A 25,140-nucleotide genomic window follows, 5' to 3' on the forward strand; every position below is an offset into this window, starting at 1 on the left:
TCATTTTTTGTAAGCATGCACTTTAAATTCTGCAATTAACTATATTATCTAAAGCATAATATTTTCGTATAGTAATTAGCTATACCGTGCACTGATTCTTTCACAATATTAAGGGAATAATGTTAATACAGATTCATTCTAACTCAGACGTAACAGTTCCTTTGCAATATAAAAATTAATAATAGATTAATTATGAATTTTTTTGGAACTGATTTTAAGTGAAAGGCTTATTTTTATTATCAGATCAAATTTTAATGTCCCTTTTGGGCTAATTATGTTGTCTAAATTTCAATTTATGTAATAGTAAACTTTAAAATGGTTCTCTTAAAACAGTAATGGTTTACCTTAAATTAAAAAATCTGATGTGTACACCACATGACTTCCTTGCACGGAATATTAAATTATACGCATTTTTTCTTGCATTTCGTTTAAACTTATTGGATTGAATTAAATCTACTTCGCCGACAGCGCATAAATCACAATAGAATAAATTCATTCTTTAAAATTCACTCTATTTGTTTACCATAGCGACATTCTGGCCTAGGTTCATAACAGTATTATATTTCGTTCATATTATAACTCAGAATACACAAAATTTATATCATTTAAAGAATTATCTAATCGTTGCCACATGTTCTATTCAAATACTATAATAAAGCTAGAACGATGTATAAATAAAAATTAAGCAAAAAAAAAAAAAAAAAAAAAAAAGAAACAGTTTTTCACAGACGATTGAGCCTTTCTCACTTCGCGACCAGGCAGAAATACATAAAAACTCAAAACATCTGTATTAAAAATTACGAAGTAAATCTTAAAAACTTATTTCCTCGAAAAAATTCCAGAAAGGATTAAGCATGATTTAATTCGCAATAATAAATGAAGGCGTTATCTTTGTTGTTGCGAAGCTAATTTTTCCTAGATTGACAAGAAATCCACTATCCTGCTGTTTCAAATGTAAACAAGCAAGGGCCGCCATCAAGAAAACTATTAAACTAACTTAAACAACTTTAAAATTGTTTATAATTCTAAAAATATTGCATACAGATTTACTAAAGACATAAAAACCTTAATCGGAAAATAAGAAGAACAGAATTCAATCATTTTTAAAACAAAATATGTACAATTTACAAACATATAAGAGTAAAGAAACTGAGATCACTGAGCCGGGTAACAGAGTGGATATATATATATATGTTACGGTGAAACACCGAAATCTGGAGAATGTCGACTTTCACTGGTGAATGTCAACATTTACCTAGTCGCTTGGTGTATGTCCAAAATATTTTCCAAATTCTCTTATTTCTGACTTACACCGGTCAATGTCGACATTCACCATGGTGAATGTTGAACATATAAGAATATTATATTTTCTTCTCCGTAATTCAGTCGCGAAAAAACGCACTCGAGACTTAAAATAAGAACTTAAGAATATAAGAACATAAAACACATTCAAAATGAGAAAGGAAAATAATAGAAGCTAAAAACTTACTAAATTATGTGATTCAAATCTTATTTATTGCAACAACTTAAACTATTATGGCATTTTGTATTGCACAAGAGGCACTTGCTTTTACAACTGCATTTATTTGTGAAACGCTTCCTTTTGCAATGACAGGCGTGCACATAGACTTCTCTCTTTTCGACCTACACCAGAGCATATCTGTGATTGTCGACATACACCAGTAAGAGTCGAATGTAATGCAATATTCGATCTTTAACCGACGTATTTGGTGAATGTTGACATTCTCCGGTGAAAGTCGACATTATCTAATTTCGGTCTTTCACGGTAACATATATAAATATATTTATATACGTTTGGTGCGGCCGATTGCAACCAAAATACGAGGTGCACATCTACATGTTATAGCAGTCCTATATACAAAATTTCAACGTTCTGAGGCTACTCGTTTTTGAGTTATGCGAGATACGTACATACGTATGTACATATGTTCGTACAGACGCCACGAAAAATTCTCTTCAGAATTCCTTTTGACGCAGTTTTATAATTTCTTTGGAGGAAAAGAGTCTTTTATTCTGTCCTTACGCACAGATATCACGCAAAAACATCGTTAAATTGCATTCAAAAGCGGTCAAAATGGATATTTTCGTTGAAATATGCTGCCTGAAACTTTTCGCGATTACAATACTTCCTTTTTACTTCGTACAAGGAAGTAAAAATGTAAGATTTTTATTTGCTCAATTGATAATTTGTATTCATATTGTACTTTCCGTCATGAGAGATGATTTCAATACCTGCATTTTTAAAGTCTCCAGCAATTGTGAGAAATGATAGTTTTGATCAAAATTGCATAAAATGACTTACTGTTTTAAAACACTTTTTCTTAATTATTAATATCTCTTCTTCAGACGTTTTAAAAGGTAATTTTAAATAATTATTAAACATTTCAATTTACAGAAGCAAATACATTTTTAACGTTGACAAACTTATGCGAGGCCCACAATTTTGTGTATACATTAGCACTTTAATTCATTAACGCAGACTGCCTATTTGTCATTTTCTAAATTAAGATTTCTCATTATTTTATACAAAAAATTCAATAATAACGAATGCCCTCTCTCTTCAAATGCGTATTTCGAGAAAGTTACTTCAGACAAATGTCGAAGTATTGAATATTTTTTCGTCAAAAAACAGTTATATCTTGAATGATCCATTAAGATGCTCTGCAGTTGGCAATAAATTATCGAATTTAGAGTTCCGTGTTTTTCTTCTTTGATAGAAAAACTAGTGATTTTGGTAGAAATAGTTTATACAAATAGATTACTAAAATGATTTAGGATTTTATCTAAACTTCGTTTATAAGGAAACGTTCGCAACAATATATAAAAATGCAAAAACGCTTGTTCTTAAGCATGTTTTAGCTCTGCTTTTCTGTTAGGGTTCTTATATGTTATGCAACTTCTTGTGTAAATATTATTACGTATTTAGTGAACTTTGTACTATTAGCAACATGGTCTATACATACACTCTACTGCAAAATGTGTTATGAAATTTGTACTTAAGTTTTCTGTGTGTACCACATGTATCATTTGCTTTCCTGTATATCTTTTACGTTTGCACAGGCAAGCTACCTTCCTGTCATCTCCCCTCTTCGCCTTATGAGACTCAAACCTCAGGACTACAGTCAGGCCAGCCAATTGAGACTTAAATTTAGTTGCTAGAAAATGCCAGCATACACCGTCTGTTCAAAAGGTTCCGAGACTGAATGAAAAGCAGAGCTGGAAATTAAGGTTTTAGTACTTCAAGTACTCTAGGTCTAGATAGTTTCCACTTGAGTACGACGTACACTACGTCCATACAGCCAATATGAAGCTGTCAGAAAAGTCATTGCTTGGGTTGTTATTCAACTTGCTTGTTACTGTGGCTTGAATGTTGGTTACGTCACGATAGCGTTGGCTATTCGTGTGAAGTCCAATTTTCGGGAATAAACAAAAGTCGCTCATCGCCAAATCGGATGAATATGAAGAGTGGTTAAGAAATGGCACATGCTTTATCGCTATAAACTACACCTCAACTTCAACCGTGTAAGCGTGCTCATTGTGGTGTAGAAGAAAAGAAATCCTCCTTTTTATCGTTTCAGATAACCTGCTGGATTCTCTTGCACAACCGATCCATAAATTCTCAGTTTTATCCCAGTTAAGATTATACAGCAGGAAGAAAATCTGTCTTGAAATTTTTCGGGCAAACAATCCAAGATACCATTCCATTTTGAGGACCGTTAAAAATAGGCAAACTATTGTTGATGCTAGTGCTGCCAAAAATAATTGTGGCAACCCTAACGCGAGAAAGGAAGTATAATAGGAAATAACTATCTAAAGATTATTGTTGAAAATTATTTTAATTTATATGAAAGGTTAATTTCTTGTAATACTTTTTTATTATTATAATTTACAACAACAACAACAACAACAAAAAAAAAAAAAAAAAAAAAAAAAAAAACCTGAAATGTTTGATTTTAAATTACGTCCAAAGGGGCGTTTTTTTAACATTTTGTGTGTTACCTTTCTTTATTAAATATCATGTTCCTCGCACTTAAACCATAAGATCCAGTGCAACAGCAATATCGCAAAATAGTTTTAAAACGAGCCTATCTTTAGAATTTCCGATACAGAGACTCACGCGCTGGAGATAAAAATGTTTTTTCTGCACAACGTTGCCATTGCTCGCTTTGAAATCCTTGAGTTTGTTAATCGAAAATTCGTCAAAGTTTTAAAAAATAGGAAATCGATCATAAAACAAATTTCAAATTTGGTCTTCCACATGCTCATATTCGTTGGAGGATTACGTTATTCAAAATTCGATGACTTTATGTACCGTTGTTTTATCACAATACGAGAAATATACATACATTTATGCAGATTTTTCATTATTTAATTTCTTCAAATATAATGCAGGACTCTAACATTTTGTGGCAACAGTTTGAAAAGTGAATCGACATTTGAGTCCGACGCAAAATACCAAAACGAAACTAATAGTCCTTCGGGATTCAAATCCCTTTGGACTAAAAAAAGGCTAAACATAACTGAATGGAAGCAAAAGAGTAAATAACTATTTCAGATCATTATTAAAATTTATATAAGAAAAGGCTAAACATAACTGAATGGATTCCTGCATATCGCTGTTTCCCTACCGAGTCATCGCTAAAGCATAATTTCATCTCGTTGGTTGTTCAAGCATAATTTTCTGTAATGAATGATGCCTTTTCTTTGAAAAAATTCTATTGGACTTTTCATCATGGGCAATTCCCAAATTGTTAAATCCATAGGATATCAAAAAACGATTTAAAAGTTAAACTAGTATTTCAATGACGTGTTAAGAAATATAGAACTATCTAAATTTACGCAATTTGAAATTTGCGCGTACGCTAGATTTGGAGCGCTGTTAAATGGGTGCGTTTGCTAGATTTGGCGCTTTTGCGCATATATTTTCGCTGCAATTTTTTACGGTCCTCAAAACGGAATAGTACCCAATCCAGCGTGTAACCTTAATGTCCAAGTTTTTCATGCGTACCAAGTTCATAAATTAAAGTTTTAATTATAACTCTGCAATAAAATATTAATAATTATATTGTGATAAAATACTAATACAGAATTTTATTACAGAATGTGGTATAGGAACGAATACCAGAATTGTTGGAGGCACGAAAGCGGATCCGAAAGCTTGGCCATGGATGGTAGGCAGAGTTTCAAGCCCTTCTATAAAAGAAGAAAGAATTTTGAATAGTGAATATTTCATAGTTCATAAAATATTTGTTGCCAGTTTCACAAAAGGCTTTGTTTGCAGGTCGCTTTGCTGTCAAAGCCAAAAAGGAAATTCTTTTGTGGTGGAGCTCTAATCAATGACCGTTATGTTTTGACAGCTGCTCACTGCACTTTTGGGTAAGTGAATATTTAAAGGTACACGTTATTTTGATAGAACCTGACTATACTTTTTGTGAATGAATTTATTAGTTTGAAATTTTTGTTCATAAGAAATTAATTTATTAAAATAATAAGCGATACTTAACGTATTATCCCGTCGACCAGCCAAATTTCACGATTTAACATTTGCAGCGCAGGTTAACATTTTAAAGAAAGATGAAAGTCAAGCAATCGGTTAAATCTTGTGACTAATTTGCCTTTCTGGCACTCGTAAGATTAATACAATGTCTTTTAAATTTGACTACATGCAATATTCGCCTTTAACCTGTTGTCATCAGAAATTGGTTGCATTTCTACATTTGTCAGACTTGGAGACTGATTTCATATTTAAAAAAATTAAATTGGGTACTTGGTATTATAGCAATCGCCTTAGTAAAAGTAACCAGATTATCAAAATGTGCCGCAGCCATGCTCATAGAATTTTACAGATAAGCAACGTCAATCGGTTGTCGTCGTATACGTTCTTATTGTATTCAAAGTTCTAACGGTTTTTATAAATAAATCTTGATAATGTTTGGCTTATGCATTTGTTGAATTTTCCAGCAATAGAAGAAACTGTTTCTAAAACTTCTGTAGGCGTACAGTATTTTCGGCAAAATCGCTAAAAGCAACAATGCCGAGAAACATTTAGTGGATAGCCGTGACGTAATGTCTAGGTTATTCTCCTAATTTTTAAATTCCCCTATTTTTTTAAAGCTAAAACAGATCGCTGTGTACAAGAGGGAGAACAGCAGAAAAATGTATTTTTAATGTAGCATTTAGTTCTTACTTTATTAATTTAAAATACTGATTTTAATTATTAAATAATGCTTTCTTTTAACAGCTTGATAATGTTTGTCAACTTAAGATAAATATCTATAGTTTGATAAAGTTCCTTAAAAAAGTAGTGAAAATCTTCAGCTTGCACTCGATAAGAAACTTTTACCTTTTTATCTGTAAAATAATTTTTATTAGGTTAAGGGATATCTTGAAAAATAAGATTTAAGGGGACTCGTATACCTTAAAACCCATAACATGTTCGAATAGGTGACTGTTGCAAGAATTGGGATAACTTATTTAAAGCAATTACTACCAACATTTTACAGCTGGCTACATAACATAGCTGCTTTCTGAAATAGTAATCAGAAAGTTTGTGTCGCCAAAAATATTTTTATAATTTAATCCGCTTTGTGACAACATTTTTCGTCATGTTTCCAACTTGCGCTCACAGTTTAAAACATTCTGTTTCATAATTTAATTCCATATTTAATATATAGCTTTTATAACATTTGGAAACTATTGTGAACCTAAAATTCTAAAAATTTCATTTTAAATTTTTATTTTATTTTGAGTCGAGTTTATAAAATGTATTTTATTAAAAAAATTTAATGTTTTCGTCCATAAAATTTTACAAAATTAAAATATTCATCAGATTGTTGGTTCATTAGTGAATAGTGCCCATATAAAGAATTCCATCTAATTTCAAGTATGTACCATTAGCCATTTTTAAAATATCATGCACGCAAGGTGGAAACATGGCGAAATATTTTGTCACAAAGAGGATTAAATTACAAAAATATTTGTGGCAACACAAACTTTCTGGTTACTAGTTTCCAAAGCAGCTATACTTTGTAGTCAGCTGTAAAAAGTTGGAAGTAATTGCTTTTAAAATAAATAAAATATCCCAATTCTTGCAACATTCACATATTCGAAAATCATGAGGGGTTTAAGGTGTATGAGTTCCCTTAAATGCAACGGTTAAAACTTGCTTTAGAAGATGAAACACATTGAGTGGATTGCTAGAAATCCTTTGCATGAATTCTACTTGATGAAAATTATAAAATTTTAGTTTTCTTCCGTTTTTCATTATTTATTTGCAATATGCATAGTTCTTTTGTCTGTTTTCCCTAAATCATGTATTTCGAATTATTGCTTTTATAAATTAAGGCATCCAGTTTATACGTCATTAATTTCTCGGGTATACAAAAGTGGCAAACATTTTTCCTTACGTGAAGGATAGAAATAATTTACAGCATTGTAGTTACTTCTGTCAAATATAGAACAGTATAATAAAGAAAAGTGACATATATATGAAAATTTGGTATTCAGAGGAAAAGAATAATATTCTGGATAGCTAATATTTTGATTTTAGTACTTATTTTTGCATTTGGAGCTAAAACGCGAGCTTCTCTGAAATTAATTTACCTCTTTTTTCCAATTTTAATCACGATTTTTGGAAAAACGCCAATTTAATTTTTTATTTAATTAAGAAATTACTAATTACGTAAATTACGATTGTTTCTGTGAAACGAAGAGAACAAAATAGATGATTTAGAAAAAAAAAAAAAAAAAAAAAAACAATGACCGTAAACATAATGTAAACCTGAGAAGGGCGCAAAAATAAAAAAACTTGCTTTAAAGTCATAATATTTTTATCGCAAGAATGCATTTTAAGGACCCCCATTTCCATTTAAATGTTGTCTAGGTTACATGCTCTAGATCAGTGGTGTCCAACCTTTGGCTTCTCGCAAGCACATTTTGGCTATCGCGAGCACATTTCCAAAACATCAACATTTTTGTTAAACATATTTCCAATCTTATGTGATACATCTGAAATATTAATTTCGGCAAGTGGGTTTTAGATGAATAATAATGGTTGAACTTTATGGAAATCAGAGAAGCGGAGTCCAAAACTATTTTTCAGTGCATTTAGGTTTTCCGAGTGTTTCTCTGTTTCAATTGCCTTGTGGTTATTAATATGGCTTGATAAAATCTGAAATTGGGTGAAATTTGTTTTTTTATCTGATTTATCCACAAATTTTATCTGAAAAGCAGGTACAATCCCAGTCAACCATTAACAGTTAAAAAGGGTTTTTCTTTTCCCTGGACATCAGTTTCGCTGTTATATCTGTGAAAAAATACAAATCAGATAAGCAATTGTTACTGTCCAATTCTTTAACTTTCGTTTGCGGATTCTATAAACTTCTTTATTGACGAAAGAAGTTCTACGGATCGTTGAAGTAAATTTCCCCTGCTGAGCCATCTAACATCGGAATGCATTAATAAGATTCCATGTTCGCTATCAAGTTCATCAGTCAGCAAGCAATTGTTTTATAACGTCTTGCAAGATATCTACTATAAATGCTTACCATATTTTAACAATTAAGAAATAAAAAGTGTGCCAAAATTAACGCAAGATTTAAATTCAATATAAAAGAGTTTTTAGTCTTTAGATATTTATTATTTAAGTGAATCATAAAGTACGTAGGATAGCGTTATTTATGGAATAACACATCGGGAAAATGGCCTCCACGGCTTTGCTGGCACATAAGCACCCTTCCGCCGAAATGTTTCATGATCTTTTCTGCATAACTGTGGCTGAATTTCGTTGATGCAGCGTCTAATTTTCTATTGTAATGCACTTGGGGTTGTGGGATTGTTGACATAGACTTTTGACTTCAAAGATCCCTATAAGAAAAAATCTAATGGTGTTAAATCACATGATCTAGGGGGCCAATCCTGATCACCGAAACGAGAGATTACACGATCAGGAAATGTCTCATGCAGTAATTGACTTGCTTCATTGGCTTATGGCACGTGGCACCGTCTTGTTGAAACCACATATTGGCCACACAAATATCATCCAATTTCGGCAGAAAGAACTGTGTATGTCGCGATATCGAGCACCATTAACAGTTGCTGCTTGACCAGCCTCATTCTCAAAAAAGTATGGTCCGACGATGCCTCCTGCCCAAAATCCGCACCAAACAGTGACAATGTGGGTGCATTTGGTTTTCGCTAATCATACGTGGGTTCTTCGAATCCCAAACACGACAATTTTGGCGATTAACAAAGCCATCGAGGTGAAAATGTGCTTCATCGCTTAGGATTATTTTGCTCGAAAAACCAGCATCCACTTTTTGATGATTAATAATCCATTCCACGAACTGTCTTCGCTGTTCATAGGCTTCAGTTGTTGTGTTGATTGAATTTTGTAAGCATGAAGACACAGATCTTTTGTGAGTATACGCTATAGAGAGCTTCTTGAAATTTGCAATTCTTGTCCAGGACAATTGAAATTCTTGTCCACGACATTGATGTTCCTGGGTTTTCACTAACACTCTCACTCACTGCTTCAATATTGATATTTGAACGGCTTGTTTTTGGACGACCGGTGTGTTTAGCGTCTCCAACTCATCCAGTCTCCACGAATTTTTTAATTAATCTTTTCACAGTTGACGAGGTTAAAGCACTATTTTTACCACATTTTGTATAAAATTTTCGAAATGTGGCCGCCAAACTTTCATTATTTTAAAAATATTGTTCAATAATGAAGACACGTTGTTGTATCGTATAACGCTCCATTTTCACTAACCCTAAACTCTCGGCTTTCAAACTGTTCTTTTTTCAGGGTTTCCAACAACTTAATGCAAAAATGGCCTCAAATTCAAATCTTCCGTTAATTTTGGGACACCCTTTGTAAATGACTGGATATTTTAAAAATATTTTTTGTTCATAATACCTAATCGGGTTGGCAAGCATATACAAAACGAAACTCGAGAGCACAAGGTTGGGCACCGCTGCTCTAGATCCTTGTTATTTAGATTATAAAATTAGAATTTTCGATATTTTTCAGTTATGCATCTATCACGCATTTTGCAAGTGCTATTGTATTGTAACAATACGTGTGTGCTAATTCCCGTTTGCAAATTAAAAACTAGTCCCCAGGTGGTGCTATCATGTGTCTTAACTTTTCCTTCACAAGGCACCCAAAAAAATGGCAGATGCCCAATGGAAAACTTACAAATTCTTCATTTGCATAAAATAAGTTTGCAAAATATGTGCTTATCTAAATTTCGTTTCGTGTAGTGTACCGAGGAATGAAATCATTGCCAGAGTTGGAGAGTATGACTTCAAAGATGATGATGATACTCACGAGGAGTTTATGGTTGTCAAAATCAAGCGACACGGCCGTTATAGTCAAATGACGCTAAGTCACGATATTGCCCTTTTGAAGTTAGACAGGCCAGTGATCTTCAGAAAGCTTGTCAAGACCATATGCCTTCCAGAGGCGAAGAAAGACTACGTGGGAGAAATAGCTACACTTGTTGGATGGGGAAATTTGGAAGGAGGTAAAGTATACGAAATAATATTTATGGAAATACAGTTTTAATTTAGCTTAGAACGTTTTTTAATAAAAATTTATATATTCTTTACATAGATATATGTATAATATAAAGAAAAATATTATAAATATCAGGTCTTTGAACTAATATGATAAATGCTTTTCTTATTAGGTTCGCAAGAAAGTAATTTCGATTTGCACAAATGGATAGGGTTATGTCCGTTTCGATAGTTTTCTGCCAATCTTATAATATTTTTTTTCTTTTGGGATTTTGCAGTGGACACTTTTAGGCTGCTATAGAAATCTGTGTATTTTTGCTTGCAACTGTTAGTTTGCGATCAATATTTGCATTGGCGGTAAATTAAACATTTTCGACATATATTACTTTTCCATTTTCATAAAAAAAACCGCTGAGGATTGCAAAGATATCTGTGAAGTTTATGGTGTTGATTGCTTAACAGAATGCAAGTGTCAGAATTGGTTTAAAAAACTGTGTTCTGGATATTTTTAACTTGAAGACGACCAAAGTTCTGGTCGAGATTCTGAAGCTGATGACGACAAAATTAAAGCCGTAATTTAATCGAGTCTTAATGCAACTGTGAAAGAAATTGCAAACAGATTAAATTCATTACAAACGACGGCTGAAAATGACATAAGATATCTTGGACTCGTTAAGAAGCTTGATATTTTGGTTTCGCATGAATTAAAGGATCATGGTCCAAATACGATGAATCAGTACAAATAATATCGAAAGTCAATTTGCATTCGGAAAAAGGTTATGCTGTCAGTTTGGTGGATTTACAAAGGTGTTGTGTATTTTAAGCTGTTTCCAAGCTAACAACGATCAACTCAGATGTTTACTGCCAACAACTTATGAAACTGGATGAGTCAAAGAGAAAGGGCCAGAATTGGCAAATCGCAAAGGAATTTTGGATCCAGAAATGCATGAATGCATGCCCGTGTGTATTTTGTATGTATGTGTGTGTATATGTATACATACACATACATTCGTGCTTACATATACACATGAATACATGAACATATACATTTCTGGATCCGGTCCTGATAACAGAACAGTAGCTATTGTTCCACCAAGATAGTGCGAAGCCTCATGCATCTTTAGCAACACATACGAAATTATTGCAACTTCGTTGGAAAGTGATGTCGCATTCCCCATATAGCTCCGACCTTTTACCATCGGATTATCATTTTTATTTGGAAGTTTACAAAACTTCTTAAACGGTAAAAGTGTCAGTAATAACGATGACCTCAAATGGCACTTAGTTGAGTTTTTGCAGATAAAGACCAGAAATTCTACGAGCTCGGAATCATGAAGTTACCAGAAAGCTAGCAAAAGGTCATCAAACAGAATGAAAGTATTTGAAAAAAAAGTTGATATTTTATATGGGAAAAATTGAGTTTTATTTCATATTAAGAAACCCAAATTACTTTCATGCTAACCCTATACGATGAACACACGCTTAGATTAACAGAAACGCTTTATCTCGTACCAACGACATAAAACTTGTACACGAAATTAACGGTTATATCTTAAGAATTCTCTCGTCGCTGTCAGTTTAAAAAAGGCATTCTTTAAAAATAAGCGGTAATGCATTTTACCGGCAGACGATGAATTGTTTTATTATCCTAAAGATAGTAACAATAACGAATAAAAAATAAATTCAAATGAATAAACATAAAGAAGAAAAATATACATACAGTGTACTCTAAATTATTCGAGTGCAGATTATCCGTTTTGTGGATATCCATTTGCGGATCACGCACATTCAAGGCTATGCACGTGAGTATGTTATAAAACAACGTACAGTGTAATGATAATTAAAGGCTCAACCGTCGTAACAACTAGACTTAACCCTCTTAGTTACCAGGTTAATTTAGCCGATGGACTTACGTATAATACCATCATTGAAACGACTGCTCTGTTCTCATAAATCTTGTTGAGAGATATGATTTAAAAAACGTTCTGGAAAATGTTGACTGTTTGGATATCATATACGGAGTAGCAAAACCGTCGGTTGAAAGTAAAAATACGAACGCTGGTTCCATGTAGCCAGATTCTTCCTAATATAGAAATCGGAGATTTATCTAATTGTGAAGAAGTTGATGCAATAACTAAATTTGCATGCCGAAAAATTGAAAATGTAAATTCTTCAAAATATTGATCGCGAAAACATCCAAGATATCTTGGATGTTTTACCGATCAATATTTTCAATATTTATCAATATTTTTTCGCGATCAAAACCCAGGATGGACGTATTACATTTATATTTATAAAAGTTCAATTTTTTCCTGAAAACTTTGAAATTGCTAATATCTCAAAGAAAGGGCTACTAGAATAAGCTAAATTTGAAAGCAGTAAGACTGTTATCAGATCTTGAAAGAAGACTCGGGGAAATATTTAAGAATGCTAACCGTGAGATTCAGCTCGTTTTTATTTTCAATAAATTGGTTGGGTGAGATTTTTTTTTGGGGGGAGGGGGTAATCCAGGACACCATTTTCTTTTGTAAAATCAGTAACTGGGTTGACACTATGAGTTGCGAATTTGATTACCAAGCATGCTGCATGTTAGATTTCCACGTGTAACGTATTTAGTGAGCCTTTTTTAAATAGTCAAGAATTGAGTCCTTTCAATCACAAATTACTTTTGTATGTTTTCCCAAATTCATTTAACTTTGATCATCAACAACTTGCTTGATATATAGCCAGACAAATATTTTCTTACTTTGACGAACTTAAACCGTGAATGTTTTCTATAGTTATAGAATTAAGTTAAATTATTGTGACCAACAGTAAAATGCTTCTCCAAAAATCTTCCATAGCTTCATAGGCGAAAACCTACATTTCAAATCTTTTCGCAAAGCATCTTGGATGTTAAAACAGTTATTTGAAACGCAAATAATGTTTTTAATGAAAACTTTCTACCCTAAATGTCAGAAAATCTGATTGTGGTCACCACATGAATTCCTTGTACGACCTATTAAATTACACATTTTTTGCTGCACTTCATTTGAGCTGATTTCCCTGAGTTATTGCGATTTAATTAACCAAGCCCTCAAGGCAAGGCAAGTTGAAAATGACATCAAAAATTTCAAATTTTGAAATTTAATATTTCGGATATTTTTTGCCGAACGGAAGTCAATAACGAGTATAAAACTTACACAAATGTAAACTTTGGAACCGGAAGACCGAGAAAAAAAATTCCTTTGGAATCCATTTCAAATACATTTTACAATCCGTTTGAAAAAAATTGTCCTTTAATCTGTGCATGTGTAAGACATCAGGCAAAACAAATCGGTCTAATTGTATTCATGAGTGGTTAAAATGGATATTTTTTGAAATATCCATAAATACCCGTAAAGTACCCCAAAAGAAAAAGATGAAATTATGAGAAAAGTAGGACAGTTTTGCCATTAAAATGAAATTTTACTCTCCTTAAAAAGCGTACTGTAGTCATGTTTGTTAAGAAAACATAACCGAATTACCAATTTTAATTCAGAACACATTTTAAAGTACTTTGAACTACAGACAAGATCTGAAACTAGTACCATTGGTTCTAAATACAGACCCGGTGATAAATTCAAAAGGAGTAATACCAGAAAATTACAGTTCAATTAAATGTTTATTCCTCTTTCTTACTTTTATTTTAATACAATTATTTTGAATTTTATGATGATTAATATAAACATTTTCATTCTTTTTGTGAACAGGTGGTGCCACAAGTGATATACTACAAATAGCAACATTTCCCGTCTTAAATAATACAGACTGCGAAAGAATTCACGGTCTACCTATAAGTCCATCTCTAATTTGCACCAAATCAAACGAAAAGGATAAAGGTGCCTGTAACGTAAGTCTATCTTTGTAAAACTTAAAACCTGGATGACTTATAAGTTACGTTTTAGCATTTGTATACAATGAGTTTATTTTAAACATTTGTCACTGTTACGAATTAATAAGTTTCAATGCTGTAAAGAATGTGATTGTAATTTTACATATGCTAATACTGCATATTTCAAGACGAGCTAGGCCGAATTGAACGGAGATACCCAGTAACTTCAGTAATATACCTGACTGAATTGTTTTCATGTTAAGAGAATTTTTCTCGAGAAACATAAATATAGGGCTGGTTTCACTTAAAATCCTTAATAAATGCATTTGTTCGAAAGCAATGAAACCTCGAATACTTCTTGGTGGAGTGAATGTGTGCAATTTTCTTAATTTGGTACTTACGCGTTATCCCGTCGACCGGCCAAGTAGCGCGATTTAGCGCCAATTATGGATGACCGTGCCCTTTAGAAATCTGCAGTGACGATTGGCGACCGTTGCCGAAATTTCCGCTAACGGTCGAGGGAATAGATGTAAATACCTTTAATTTTTTCCCCAAGTCCAATGTAAATACAAACTAGTTTCGGCTGATCTTTGGAATATGGTAACAGGTAGTTTGGCGACATTTTGGCAAGGCGATAAAGGTTACTAGCTAGGACTTACTAGTTACTAGTTACTAGCAATAATGTGAGAAGTACACAGTTCGAATCACAGATTATTTTGTCTCGGAGAAACGAGAGATCATGAGACATGTCATGTGACATTTTCCGGAAAATTCCGATCGGGATTTTAGCTAATAAGCACTTAGAAACAATTTCGCTGCTAAAGTGCAGAATCGCCCACTTATTTGTTTGGCGCTTTTTACAAGAGTAAGAAGAATTGGATTTTTGTCAATTTTCTTTGACTTTTTAAGTGAAAATAGGTCGATGTGTACATGGATAAAGTCACGAGTGTGCGTAATGCCATTTTTGTGCAATTCTGGGATGTTTTTTTAAGTGAAAAATAGGTCGACGTGTACATGGATACCGTGTATATGCAATTCTTAAAAACGCCGCAAGCAGTGGACGATTCTACACTTTCTCCTAATTTCGCACCTAATCTTTGTCATGATTAAGCACTTTTGTTCCATAAAAGTTCGAGCATAAGCGTAATTCGGCTAGCAGATTATTGGAAAAAATGTTGAGAGAAGAAAAAAAAAAAAAAAAAAAAAAAAAAACTAGCAGGTTCCTGTAGAAGGGCTTGTCGCCAAAGTTTCGCCAAAAAATTGCCAAGTTACTATAATCCGAAGATTTACCCCAGTTTCTCTAAGAATGCCCTCCAAGAAGGTATCCTTAGTAGCTGATAGTATAATTAATATAAAAAAGTATGGCAGCACTAATCTGTAAATACGATCATAGATCAGCTCACTGCACACAACATTTGCCTTTTCTAATGTATGATAAACATCTGGCTCTGGAGTTTATTCCCCCGTGTAACTCGTGTACCAGTCAGTTTCCCTAAGAAAGTCCTCTACGAAGGCATCACTTCCTTTAGACAGCCCTCTAGTGCTTTGCCATAATCAAATAAACCAAATCAAAGCAAATCAGAGTTATACAGCGAAGTTTAAACTGTTAATGGTGAACTGAAAGTGATAACTCAAATGTCGCTGATAATCATCAGAAATGTTTCTAGTGAAGAACAATAGTTGCCATTTTCAAATGAAGCCAATGATTAGCTTTTGCATCTCTTAGATATGTAGTGACAAATGTAAGGTGCTTTGGAATTTTAACTTTTTAAAATTCATTGCCTCTAGTAAATGTTTATTTAAACAGTACTGCGAATGCCGACAAGGTAGTTTCTAAATTTCCTATTAAAATAAATTTAGTGATTCATTTTTAAATATCTTAAGCGAGTTAAAATTTAACCTTATTCTTTAATTTCTGCGCTAACAAATCCTTAATTTGTGATTTGTTAGCTCCAAATTCTTTAATTTGTGAGCTAACAAATCCGAGATCTGAGGGTTTTATTACAGTAGGCGGAGCTTAATATGATTTCGTGTGTAGGATTCGTATTTCTGTTTTGGCAACACTGACAAAATGATAATACAAATACAACAAGAAACTTATCGTTACGTGCGTACTGGTTCCTAATGGATTAAAAGCAAGCAGAACCCCTGATAGCTCGATTCAATTTATTTTCTCAAACTTTAAAGTTCTGGAACTTTCCGAAAAAGCACCCGTACAGCTCTCTTCGGTATCGCAGAACACGATCACTGCTAAACACAACTATTAACAACGTTAACTTTAAATTGCTATGAACTTTAAACAGAGCTCAGTGCAAAGCGCATTTGACAGAGCGAAGCTCGCACGGAGATATCTCATAACTCCGTAGTCAACTAAGAATTGAAAAACTGACAACTAAGGTTCTCTCCATTCGTACATAGTTTTCCTCCAGCGGCCGAGAAATTTCCATTACCCTTAATTTTACGAAATTGCTTATACAGTTAGATATAGGCTCGGATAAAGTTACATATAAGAATCTGACCAAAATGTCGCCAAAACCATCGCTAGCTTGGATTTTGATTAGTCATTTACCTCAGTCTTAAATGGACTTGCCCCTGTAACATTTGTTTTAGCAAAGATTCACTCTCTTGAGGCCTTTCGTTACATTATGCAAGAGATATTACAACATAAGATATGATTTCATTAAAATTATGCGAATTATTTACGTACATACAAAATTCGTAACAATATAAGTACTTTCATAGAATTTTTATTAGCAAATTGCAAAAAATTGTTTGTTAACTATTCATAATGTCTTTAAAGCAGTAGTTCATTTATGGATTCTTCATAACACTTCTGGAAATTATTTGTCCTATGCTATGACCCCTAATCTTGATACTTGAAAGCCATTTCTTGGTTAATCGAAGAGAAAACGTAAATATAAAATTCTAAAAATTCAAAAAAGCAACATTAGTTTGGCCTTGTTTTGAAGGGAAATAGAATTCTTTAGAAATGTTTTTGTTCCTGAAGAACAGGGACCTGTGTCTGATTATCCTCAAAATCCATAGAGATAATCAAAATCTAAGCCAAATTAATGCATTTTTTGCCGAATTTCGAATGCTTGGCGACATAATCTCTTACTTGGTTACACTTTACTCATACTTGTCAAATTCTTATGATCTATTTTGACCTTATTTGGCAAATTTATCCCTTATTTGGCGACTTTACTTCTTTAAAAAATATTATATAATACTGATCACATTAAACGAATTGCTGATCACAATAAGCAAATTATATCTCATGTTTTCGTATACACAAATGAGAGAGACTTCGAAAATTCAGTAGTAATATCCGAAAGATATTAACCGGTGCCACACTGGTTGGACTTTACTGTAATATCTGTTTGGCAAAATATTTATTTCTATTTCCGCAGAAGGAGAATTTAATTGAGAATTTCATTTCAGGGTGATTCTGGTGGTCCCTTAATGCTGTTGGATAATGAAAATCACTGGAAAACTATTGGTGTTGTTTCTTGGGGAAGAAGAGGCTGTGATGCGAAATTTCCCACTGTCTATACAAGAGTGTCTCACTATCTGGACTGGATTAAGCAGCATTCAAAATGAAATTTTATTCAAAAACTGCATAATATAGTTCCTGCATCATATTTCTTGTGAAATAATTTCATGCCTAGCTAATTTTTAACATTTTTAAAATGTATAAAAGAGTGACGTTTTTAATAATTTTGAATTTGTTATTAAGTGAAATTAAAAGTTAATATAATTTATTTTATTTCATTTCGCCTAAGTTATTTATTGCGTATGCAATGTTTGAGATAAAGGTTACAAAAGATTTATTTCTTTTAAGTGCTTCTCAAACATATATTTTCAATCTCAAAATTTCTTAATGCAAACAATCTTATGAAAATGTTTAACATTCTGGTACGAGATTTTCTGGGCAGAAAAAAGTATCACATTTTTATAATTTCCGTAGAATAAAGTTCTCAATTATTAAAATAGTGTTAACCATATGCTTAAATGAATTAAAATCAAGAAATTGTGCAACTTTACAAGGGAAAATTCTACGAGATACTCCACTTAACTAATTATGGTACTTACGTATTCCGTTGATCTTGAAACTATCGCCAAGTTGTGCGATTTAGCGCCAATTATGCATACGCTTGACGCCATAGCACACTAATTTGCGCTTTCGTTTGATGCCACTTCGATTAACTCTCGGTAAATCACCTCTCTTTAGAAGGCCTAACAAAATAGTAGAAATAGACGAGAGCCTTTTACGAAGAATAAAAAGGAATCGTATCGAATACTAATTGTTTAATAAATAAAGCATCAGTTTCTACAGAATTTCGCAGGAATAATTAGTATTGAAAGTTGGCGAGATATTCGCCGACTTTCACATTTCAAAAGTCGCCAACTTTTACGGTTGACGGGATGATATGTAAGTGCCCTATTTATAAGCTAATTATTGAAAGAAAACAATGTTACTTAATGTTGGTTTATCCGATATGCGAGAAGAACACTCCAGGCCTAACCATGAAGACCACTGAACACTGGCATTTTGACTCAGGTCGGAGTTCTGGCAGACTGGCCAACTGCGTGATTGTTTTCGCCGCAAGTAACGTACGCTAGTCTCCTAAACGATGACAGAAATAAAACGTAACTGATAATTAACGAACAATTTATTGACCCTTTCGCCGTCCTTTCCTGTCCGCGAAAATTCCCCCCAGCGGCCGTCTGTTCTTCGTAGCGTATAATGTTTTCTCTGTACATCATAACTTTCCATACATAACTTTCGCAGTGGATGAATGTCAATGAATATTAAGTAAAATTATAAGGAAATAAAGCATAATGGAAAAATAATATCTCTGCTTATTTCTAACAGCAGGATAATTTGATAACATCTGATCCAAGCCAAAGAATATGTATTGTTAAGAAAGAAAGCTTCGCAGCAGTAGGAGTGGCTCCCTCCGAACGAAAAGGGACACAACTGCACCTGCGTGAAACATCTGTCGCCAAAATGCGTCGAAGTTCGAACAGGTTCGCCGGTCACGTTTATCAAGAGTTTAAAGCTGTGTGACTCCATTTTTGCCCCCTACATATTGACAGATATAAAATCAGACATCAAACTGCGATATGGATAATACAAGTTCAACTAGTAAAGCAAAAAAGCACGAAAATTCGAGCTTAAATTATCGCGAAAAGTCGAAGAACGATTCATCTTAACCCGCCTTCCTCAATTTCCTGTACACGTGGCGGAGATGAAAAATCTCGGCCAGGTACATCACAAAGGGGGAAATTCTCGCCAACAGGTTCCGTCGCCAAATCCCTTGGCGAATAGTCCCTCTTCTTTGCAGCGGCGTAAAAGACAAACTGGTTTACATTACGTCTATGGAGCCTTTCCTTCTTTACATAGACTTTCTTTGTCCATTTGTTGTAACTCCTCCCATTTTGTTGTAATCTTTTACAATTATTGGCTTTTTTGCAGTTCTTTTCCGTGTTCCAACATCCATCATCGAGTTATTATGGACTGTACTCATCAAACGTATATCCTTCTCTTTCCAATTCGCAAACTTATTTTTTCTCTTTTTCTGCTGAGTAGACGTTGAAGAAATCTCTCACTGTCTTGTATCTTATGTAAAATGGCGCGAATATACATAAAATCCGGGACAAATTCAATTACAGAATGCCTGATTAGTGCTACCCTATAGAAGGTATTAGAACAAACAAAAATAAACTCAAAGAAGTAAACATTTAGAAAGCGTTCTAAACGTTTAAAAGTTTTAAAATGTAGAAGAACGCTTGAGGCGCGTTACGGCGGCCCTGCGGAAGTTTCACTTGAAAACGCTAGACGCGTTACGGACGACGAAGAGGTTAATGGAAATGTGTACAAAAGCTAACATAAATTACTATGTGTGGCAGTTGATTATTGGCAAAATGTTGAAATTAAAACCAAATTTATGGAAACTGAAAAATGATGCAAAATTAAATCGCTTTTGTGGAAAACATTTTCCTTCAATATGGTGTATGGTCACCTCGGACAGATATGCATACCGCGCATCTTGATTTCATAGACTTTATGAAAGTTTTGATAAAGTCTTGTGGAATTGCACGCCACTCTTCTAAAACTACACTATTCAGCTGCAGGAGAGTGCGGGGGGGGGAAATCTGGCCCTGGGCATCCCACGCATGCTCAATTGGGTTCAATTCAACTCTGGGTTCTAATACCTCGCCCACATATCTCCGAGCGGTTACAGAACTTTCCTAAAAGATAATGCAGCTCGGTGAGATCATTTATCACGGTTCTTTCGAAACAACCGAACCGCGGTGGCGGAAACGATTCCAGAGGTTTCGGAGGTGGCGGAAACGATTTGGCGGAAAATATTTCACGGGAAAAGGTAGACGCGTTTCTCTTTCCAGGTCAAAACACGTCTAGAAGCACTGTTCAGACTATACCTGCACTCGTAAGTAATCCCCGTATACTCGGGCCCAGTGGTTTTGACACCATTGCACCAGTTTAACCGGGCCCCTCTGGACGTTGAAGTGAGTGAGACATAAACTATTGGTTTTCTCGCATACAGTTCAACCTCCTCAAGCCTTCGTGCAATAGTAGAACGGTTAATTCGAGTTACACATGGGGAAAACTATGAAAATGCCATGCAACCAGCCCGTTCTCCAGGATTCGAACCCCGGAACAAACTACCAGTGCTCAGCGAATTTACCGTTCGGTCGCTCTTGGGCATATTTGAATAAAATGTTGTTTATTGTTCGCATTACGTATTAAGATACAGGGTACTCCTTTTACTCTCAGTTTCTAGTTTTCTTATAGCGTGTAATATAATGGATATACTTTTTAACAAAGGCAAATGCCGCCCGCATGCGAGGGCAATTAGTGAGTCAACTCCGTACTGAAGGACTAGGTTCGAATTCCGGAGAAGGCATGGATATTTGTGGATATATAGTGTCTTTGCTGCATGCGGGCAATCTAAATATGGCGAGCTGAAAGTTCTCTGGCGTTTTTGGTTGTAGTGAAGTTAGATGGAAGGCCCTCGAACCACCCACCGGAATGCTACTTCAAAACTAAAAGCGAAAATAGGAAATCCACCTCTTTGACGTTCTGGCAACCATTCTTAGCACACAAGTGCTAGCTGTTTAAGAGAAGGGATGCCTTCTCTTGTGGAGGACTCTCTAAGGGAAACTGGGTCGAACACACGTTAGGCATGACGAAAGCCACCCTGTAGCCAGTTCGGAGCGTTTGGCGGCATTATGTTCATCTACTAGTAGGTACCTAGGTGTATGAGAAATGTGAACTGTTGAAAGTGCTCGCAATTAATATTAATGTTTGCCAGCGCACTGTACATAACTACTACAAAAAATCTGATGTGTACACCACATGACTTCCTTGTACGGAATATTAAATTATACGCATTTTTTCTTGCATTTCGTTTAAACTTATTGGATTCAATTAAATCTACTTCGCCGACAGCGCATAAACCACAATAGAATAAATGCTTCTTTAAAATTCACTCTATTTGTTTGCCATAGTGACACTCTGGCGCTAGTTTCACTTAACAGTATTATATTTCGTTCATATTATAACTCAGAATGCACAAAATTTATATAATTTAAAGAATTATCTAATCGTTGCCACATGTTCTATAGAAATACTTTAATAAAGCTAGAGCGATGTATAAAAGAAATTAAACAAAACAAAAAAGAAACAGTTTTTCACAGACGATTGAGTATTTCTCATTCAATTAATTCAGTTCTCACTTCGCGACAATGCAAAAGTACATAAAAACTCAATTAAAAGTTAAGAAGTAAATCTTAAACACTTATTTCCTCGAAAAAATTCCAGAAAGGATTAAGCATGATAAATTCGCAATAATAAATGAAGGCGTTATCTTTGTTGTTGCGAAGCTACGTTTCTCTAGATTGACAACAAATCCAGTAATCTGCTGTTTCAAATGTAAACAAGCAATGGCCGTCATCAAAAAAATATTAGGCTTGGCTGCACTTAAACAACTTTAAAATTGTTGATAATTCTAAAAATATTGCATACAGATTTACTAAAGGCATAGGAACCTTAACCGAAAGATAAGAGCAACATAATTCAATCATTTTAAATCAAAAAATGTACAATTTACAAACATATAAGAGTAAAGAAACTGAGATCACTGAGCCGGGTAGCAAAGTGAGCATATATAGTATATAAATATATTTATATACATTTGGCGCGGCCAATTGCAACCAAAATACGAGGTGCACATCTACATGTTATAGTAGTCCTATATACAAAATTTCAGCGTTCTGAGACTACTCGTTTTTGAGTTATGCGAGATACGTCCGTACGTATATACGTTCGTACAGACGCCACGAAAAATTCTTTTAAGAATTTATTTTAAAGCAGTTTTATAATTTTTTTGGAGGAAAAGAGTCTTTTATTCTGTCCTTACGTACAGATATTACGCAAAAACCTTTGTATATCTCTTCTATCTTCGGGAGGTTTTAATTCCTTCTCAGCAGAAATATAATTTGTAAGTAGATTTGCCTTTGAAGCTTGTCTACACGTGCATTTCGAAACTCCAGTTTCTATGAAAGTCTATGTTATCACAGCAAGTCTGCTATGTGAGGAAACCCTTTACTGTGTTTAACTTCCTGCACTTGTGCGTTTAGCAGTTTTAGGACTCTTGAATGCCCGTTCAAAAATATTTCCGTTGTTTTTACATTTTGTGAACCAGACGTTCAATGGAGGATTTTGTCAATGGCTTCCATACTCCAAACTGCACAGTGAAGTGCTGTAACACATCTTTGTTGATTAAATTTTTTAGTACTTGGAAATCATGAATACGTCCTTTTCCATTATGTACCTTGCAATGTTGATAAACAAAATATATTCACGAAACAGAATAGCCACAAACTTATAAACACTTGCACGATGGCGTGCCGTCGACGAGGCGCATAGTAGGCTTGCTCTTCGTCAGAAAGGCAACACGCGAGCTAGAAAGTCGTCGCTCTTATCTTTTTATAACATTTTCAATATTTATTGCGTGATGATCTCGATTCGCGCAGCAACGTACGCTAAACACCTGTGTTTAACTTCATTAAAAAATCTGATGTGGACACCACATGACTTCCTTGTACGGAATATTAAATTATATGCATTTTTTTCTTGAATTTCATTTAATTGATTGGATTGAATTAAATCTACTTCGTCGACAGCGCATAAACTACAATAGAATAAATGCACTCTTTAAAATTCACTATATTTGTTTACTATAACGACACTCTGAATGTACAAAATTTATATCATTTGAAGAATTATCTTATCGTTGCCACATGTTCTATTCAAATGCTATAATAAAGCTAGAACGATGTATGAAAGAAATTAAGCAAACAAAATAAAAAAGAAACAGTTTTTCACAGACGATTTAGTATTTCTCATTCAATTAATTCAGTTCTCACTTCGCGACAAGGCAAAAATACATAAAAACTCAAAATATCCGTATTAAAAATTACAAAGTAAATCTGAAACACTTATTTCCTCGAAAAAATTCCAGAAAGGATTAAGCATGATTTAATTCGCAATAATAAATGAAGGCGTTATTTTTATTGTTGCGAAGCTTAGTCTCTCTAGATTGGCAACAAATCTACAATTCTGCTGTTTCAAATGTAAACAAATATGTCCGCCATGTTATTTAAAACTTAACCACACTTAAACAGCTTTTAAATTGTTGATAATTTTACAAATATTGCTTCCAGAATTACGAAAGGCATAAATACCTTAACCGGAAGATAAGAACAACATAATTCAAATATTTTTAAAGCAAAAAATATACAATTTACAAACATATAAGAGTACAGAAACTGAGATCACTGTGCCGAGTAACAGAGTGGATATATATATAAATATAGTATTTATACACGTTTGATGCGGCCGATTGCAACCAAAATACCAGGTGCACATCTACGTTTTATAGCGGTCCTATATACAAAATTTCAACGTTCTGAGGCTATTCGTTTTCGACTTATGCGAGATACGTACGTACGTACGTACATACGTTCGTACAGACGCCATGAAAAATTCTCTTCAGAATTAATTTGAAAGCAGTTTTATCATTTTTTTTTGGAGGACACGAGTATTTTATTCTGTCCGTACGTACATATATCACTCAAAAACATCGTTAAATTGCATTCGATAGCGGTCAAAATGGATATTTTCGTTGAAATATGCTGCCTGAAACCTTTCGCGATTACAATACTTCCTTTTTACTTCGTACAATGAAGTAAAAAACGTGTGAAATTCTTCCATTAGAATCCGAAAATGTATCTCAAGTTTTTTTTCATCAAAATTTGAAAATGCTATAAGAGTGTTAGAAGAGAAAAGAATGAAATCACTTGCATAATAATTTTAATATTGAAATACTTCCAATTATCCGAGTCCAAACATCCAATTGCCAAATTATCCGGAGTAAACCTACTCCAATCAAGCTTGCCCGAGGGTGAAGCATCTCCGCCTGGCTTTGTCCTATCATTCGCACTCATAATCAGATCTAGTACAAGAATGCGGATCCCAAATTCAAAATGGCTGGGCTTATTATTCGCGAAACGGCATTTTGCGTTCCAATCACTATGAACGATGGGATATTTTAGTCTCGAAAAATCGGGATTGTTTCGGAACGATATTTTGCATTCAAGGGCTGTTATTCTCGAAATGGGATTTTGCGTCTGTTTACTATAAACGGCGTATTACT

At 34.0% G+C, this 25,140-nt stretch overlaps 1 protein-coding gene across 3 annotated transcripts in view; it reads left to right on the plus strand.

Annotated features, from left to right (window-relative positions):
* Window positions 1-18,175, plus strand: part of LOC146998965 (proclotting enzyme-like) — a 32,468-nt gene extending 14,293 nt beyond the window's left edge. For 2 of the 3 annotated variants that reach the window (XM_085812102.1, XM_085812101.1), the window contains exons 3-7: window positions 5,122-5,192; window positions 5,303-5,397; window positions 10,288-10,550; window positions 14,274-14,413; window positions 17,837-18,174. In XM_085812102.1, the coding sequence (XP_085668228.1) occupies window positions 5,122-5,192; window positions 5,303-5,397; window positions 10,288-10,550; window positions 14,274-14,413; window positions 17,837-17,995 (728 nt within the window). In that variant the 3' untranslated portion in view covers window positions 17,996-18,174. Of the gene's footprint in view, window positions 1-5,121; window positions 5,193-5,302; window positions 5,398-10,287; window positions 10,551-14,273; window positions 14,414-17,836 lie in introns of all 3 variants that reach the window. The other variant, XM_085812100.1, reaches the window with a different exon arrangement.
* Window positions 18,176-25,140: the final 6,965 nt, after the last annotated feature.

The sequence above is a fragment of the Stegodyphus dumicola genome, chromosome 2, assembly GCF_044657685.1.
Source record: "Stegodyphus dumicola isolate Sdum_Otavi_A_Nest chromosome 2, ASM4465768v1".
NCBI lineage: Eukaryota > Metazoa > Arthropoda > Arachnida > Araneae > Eresidae > Stegodyphus > Stegodyphus dumicola.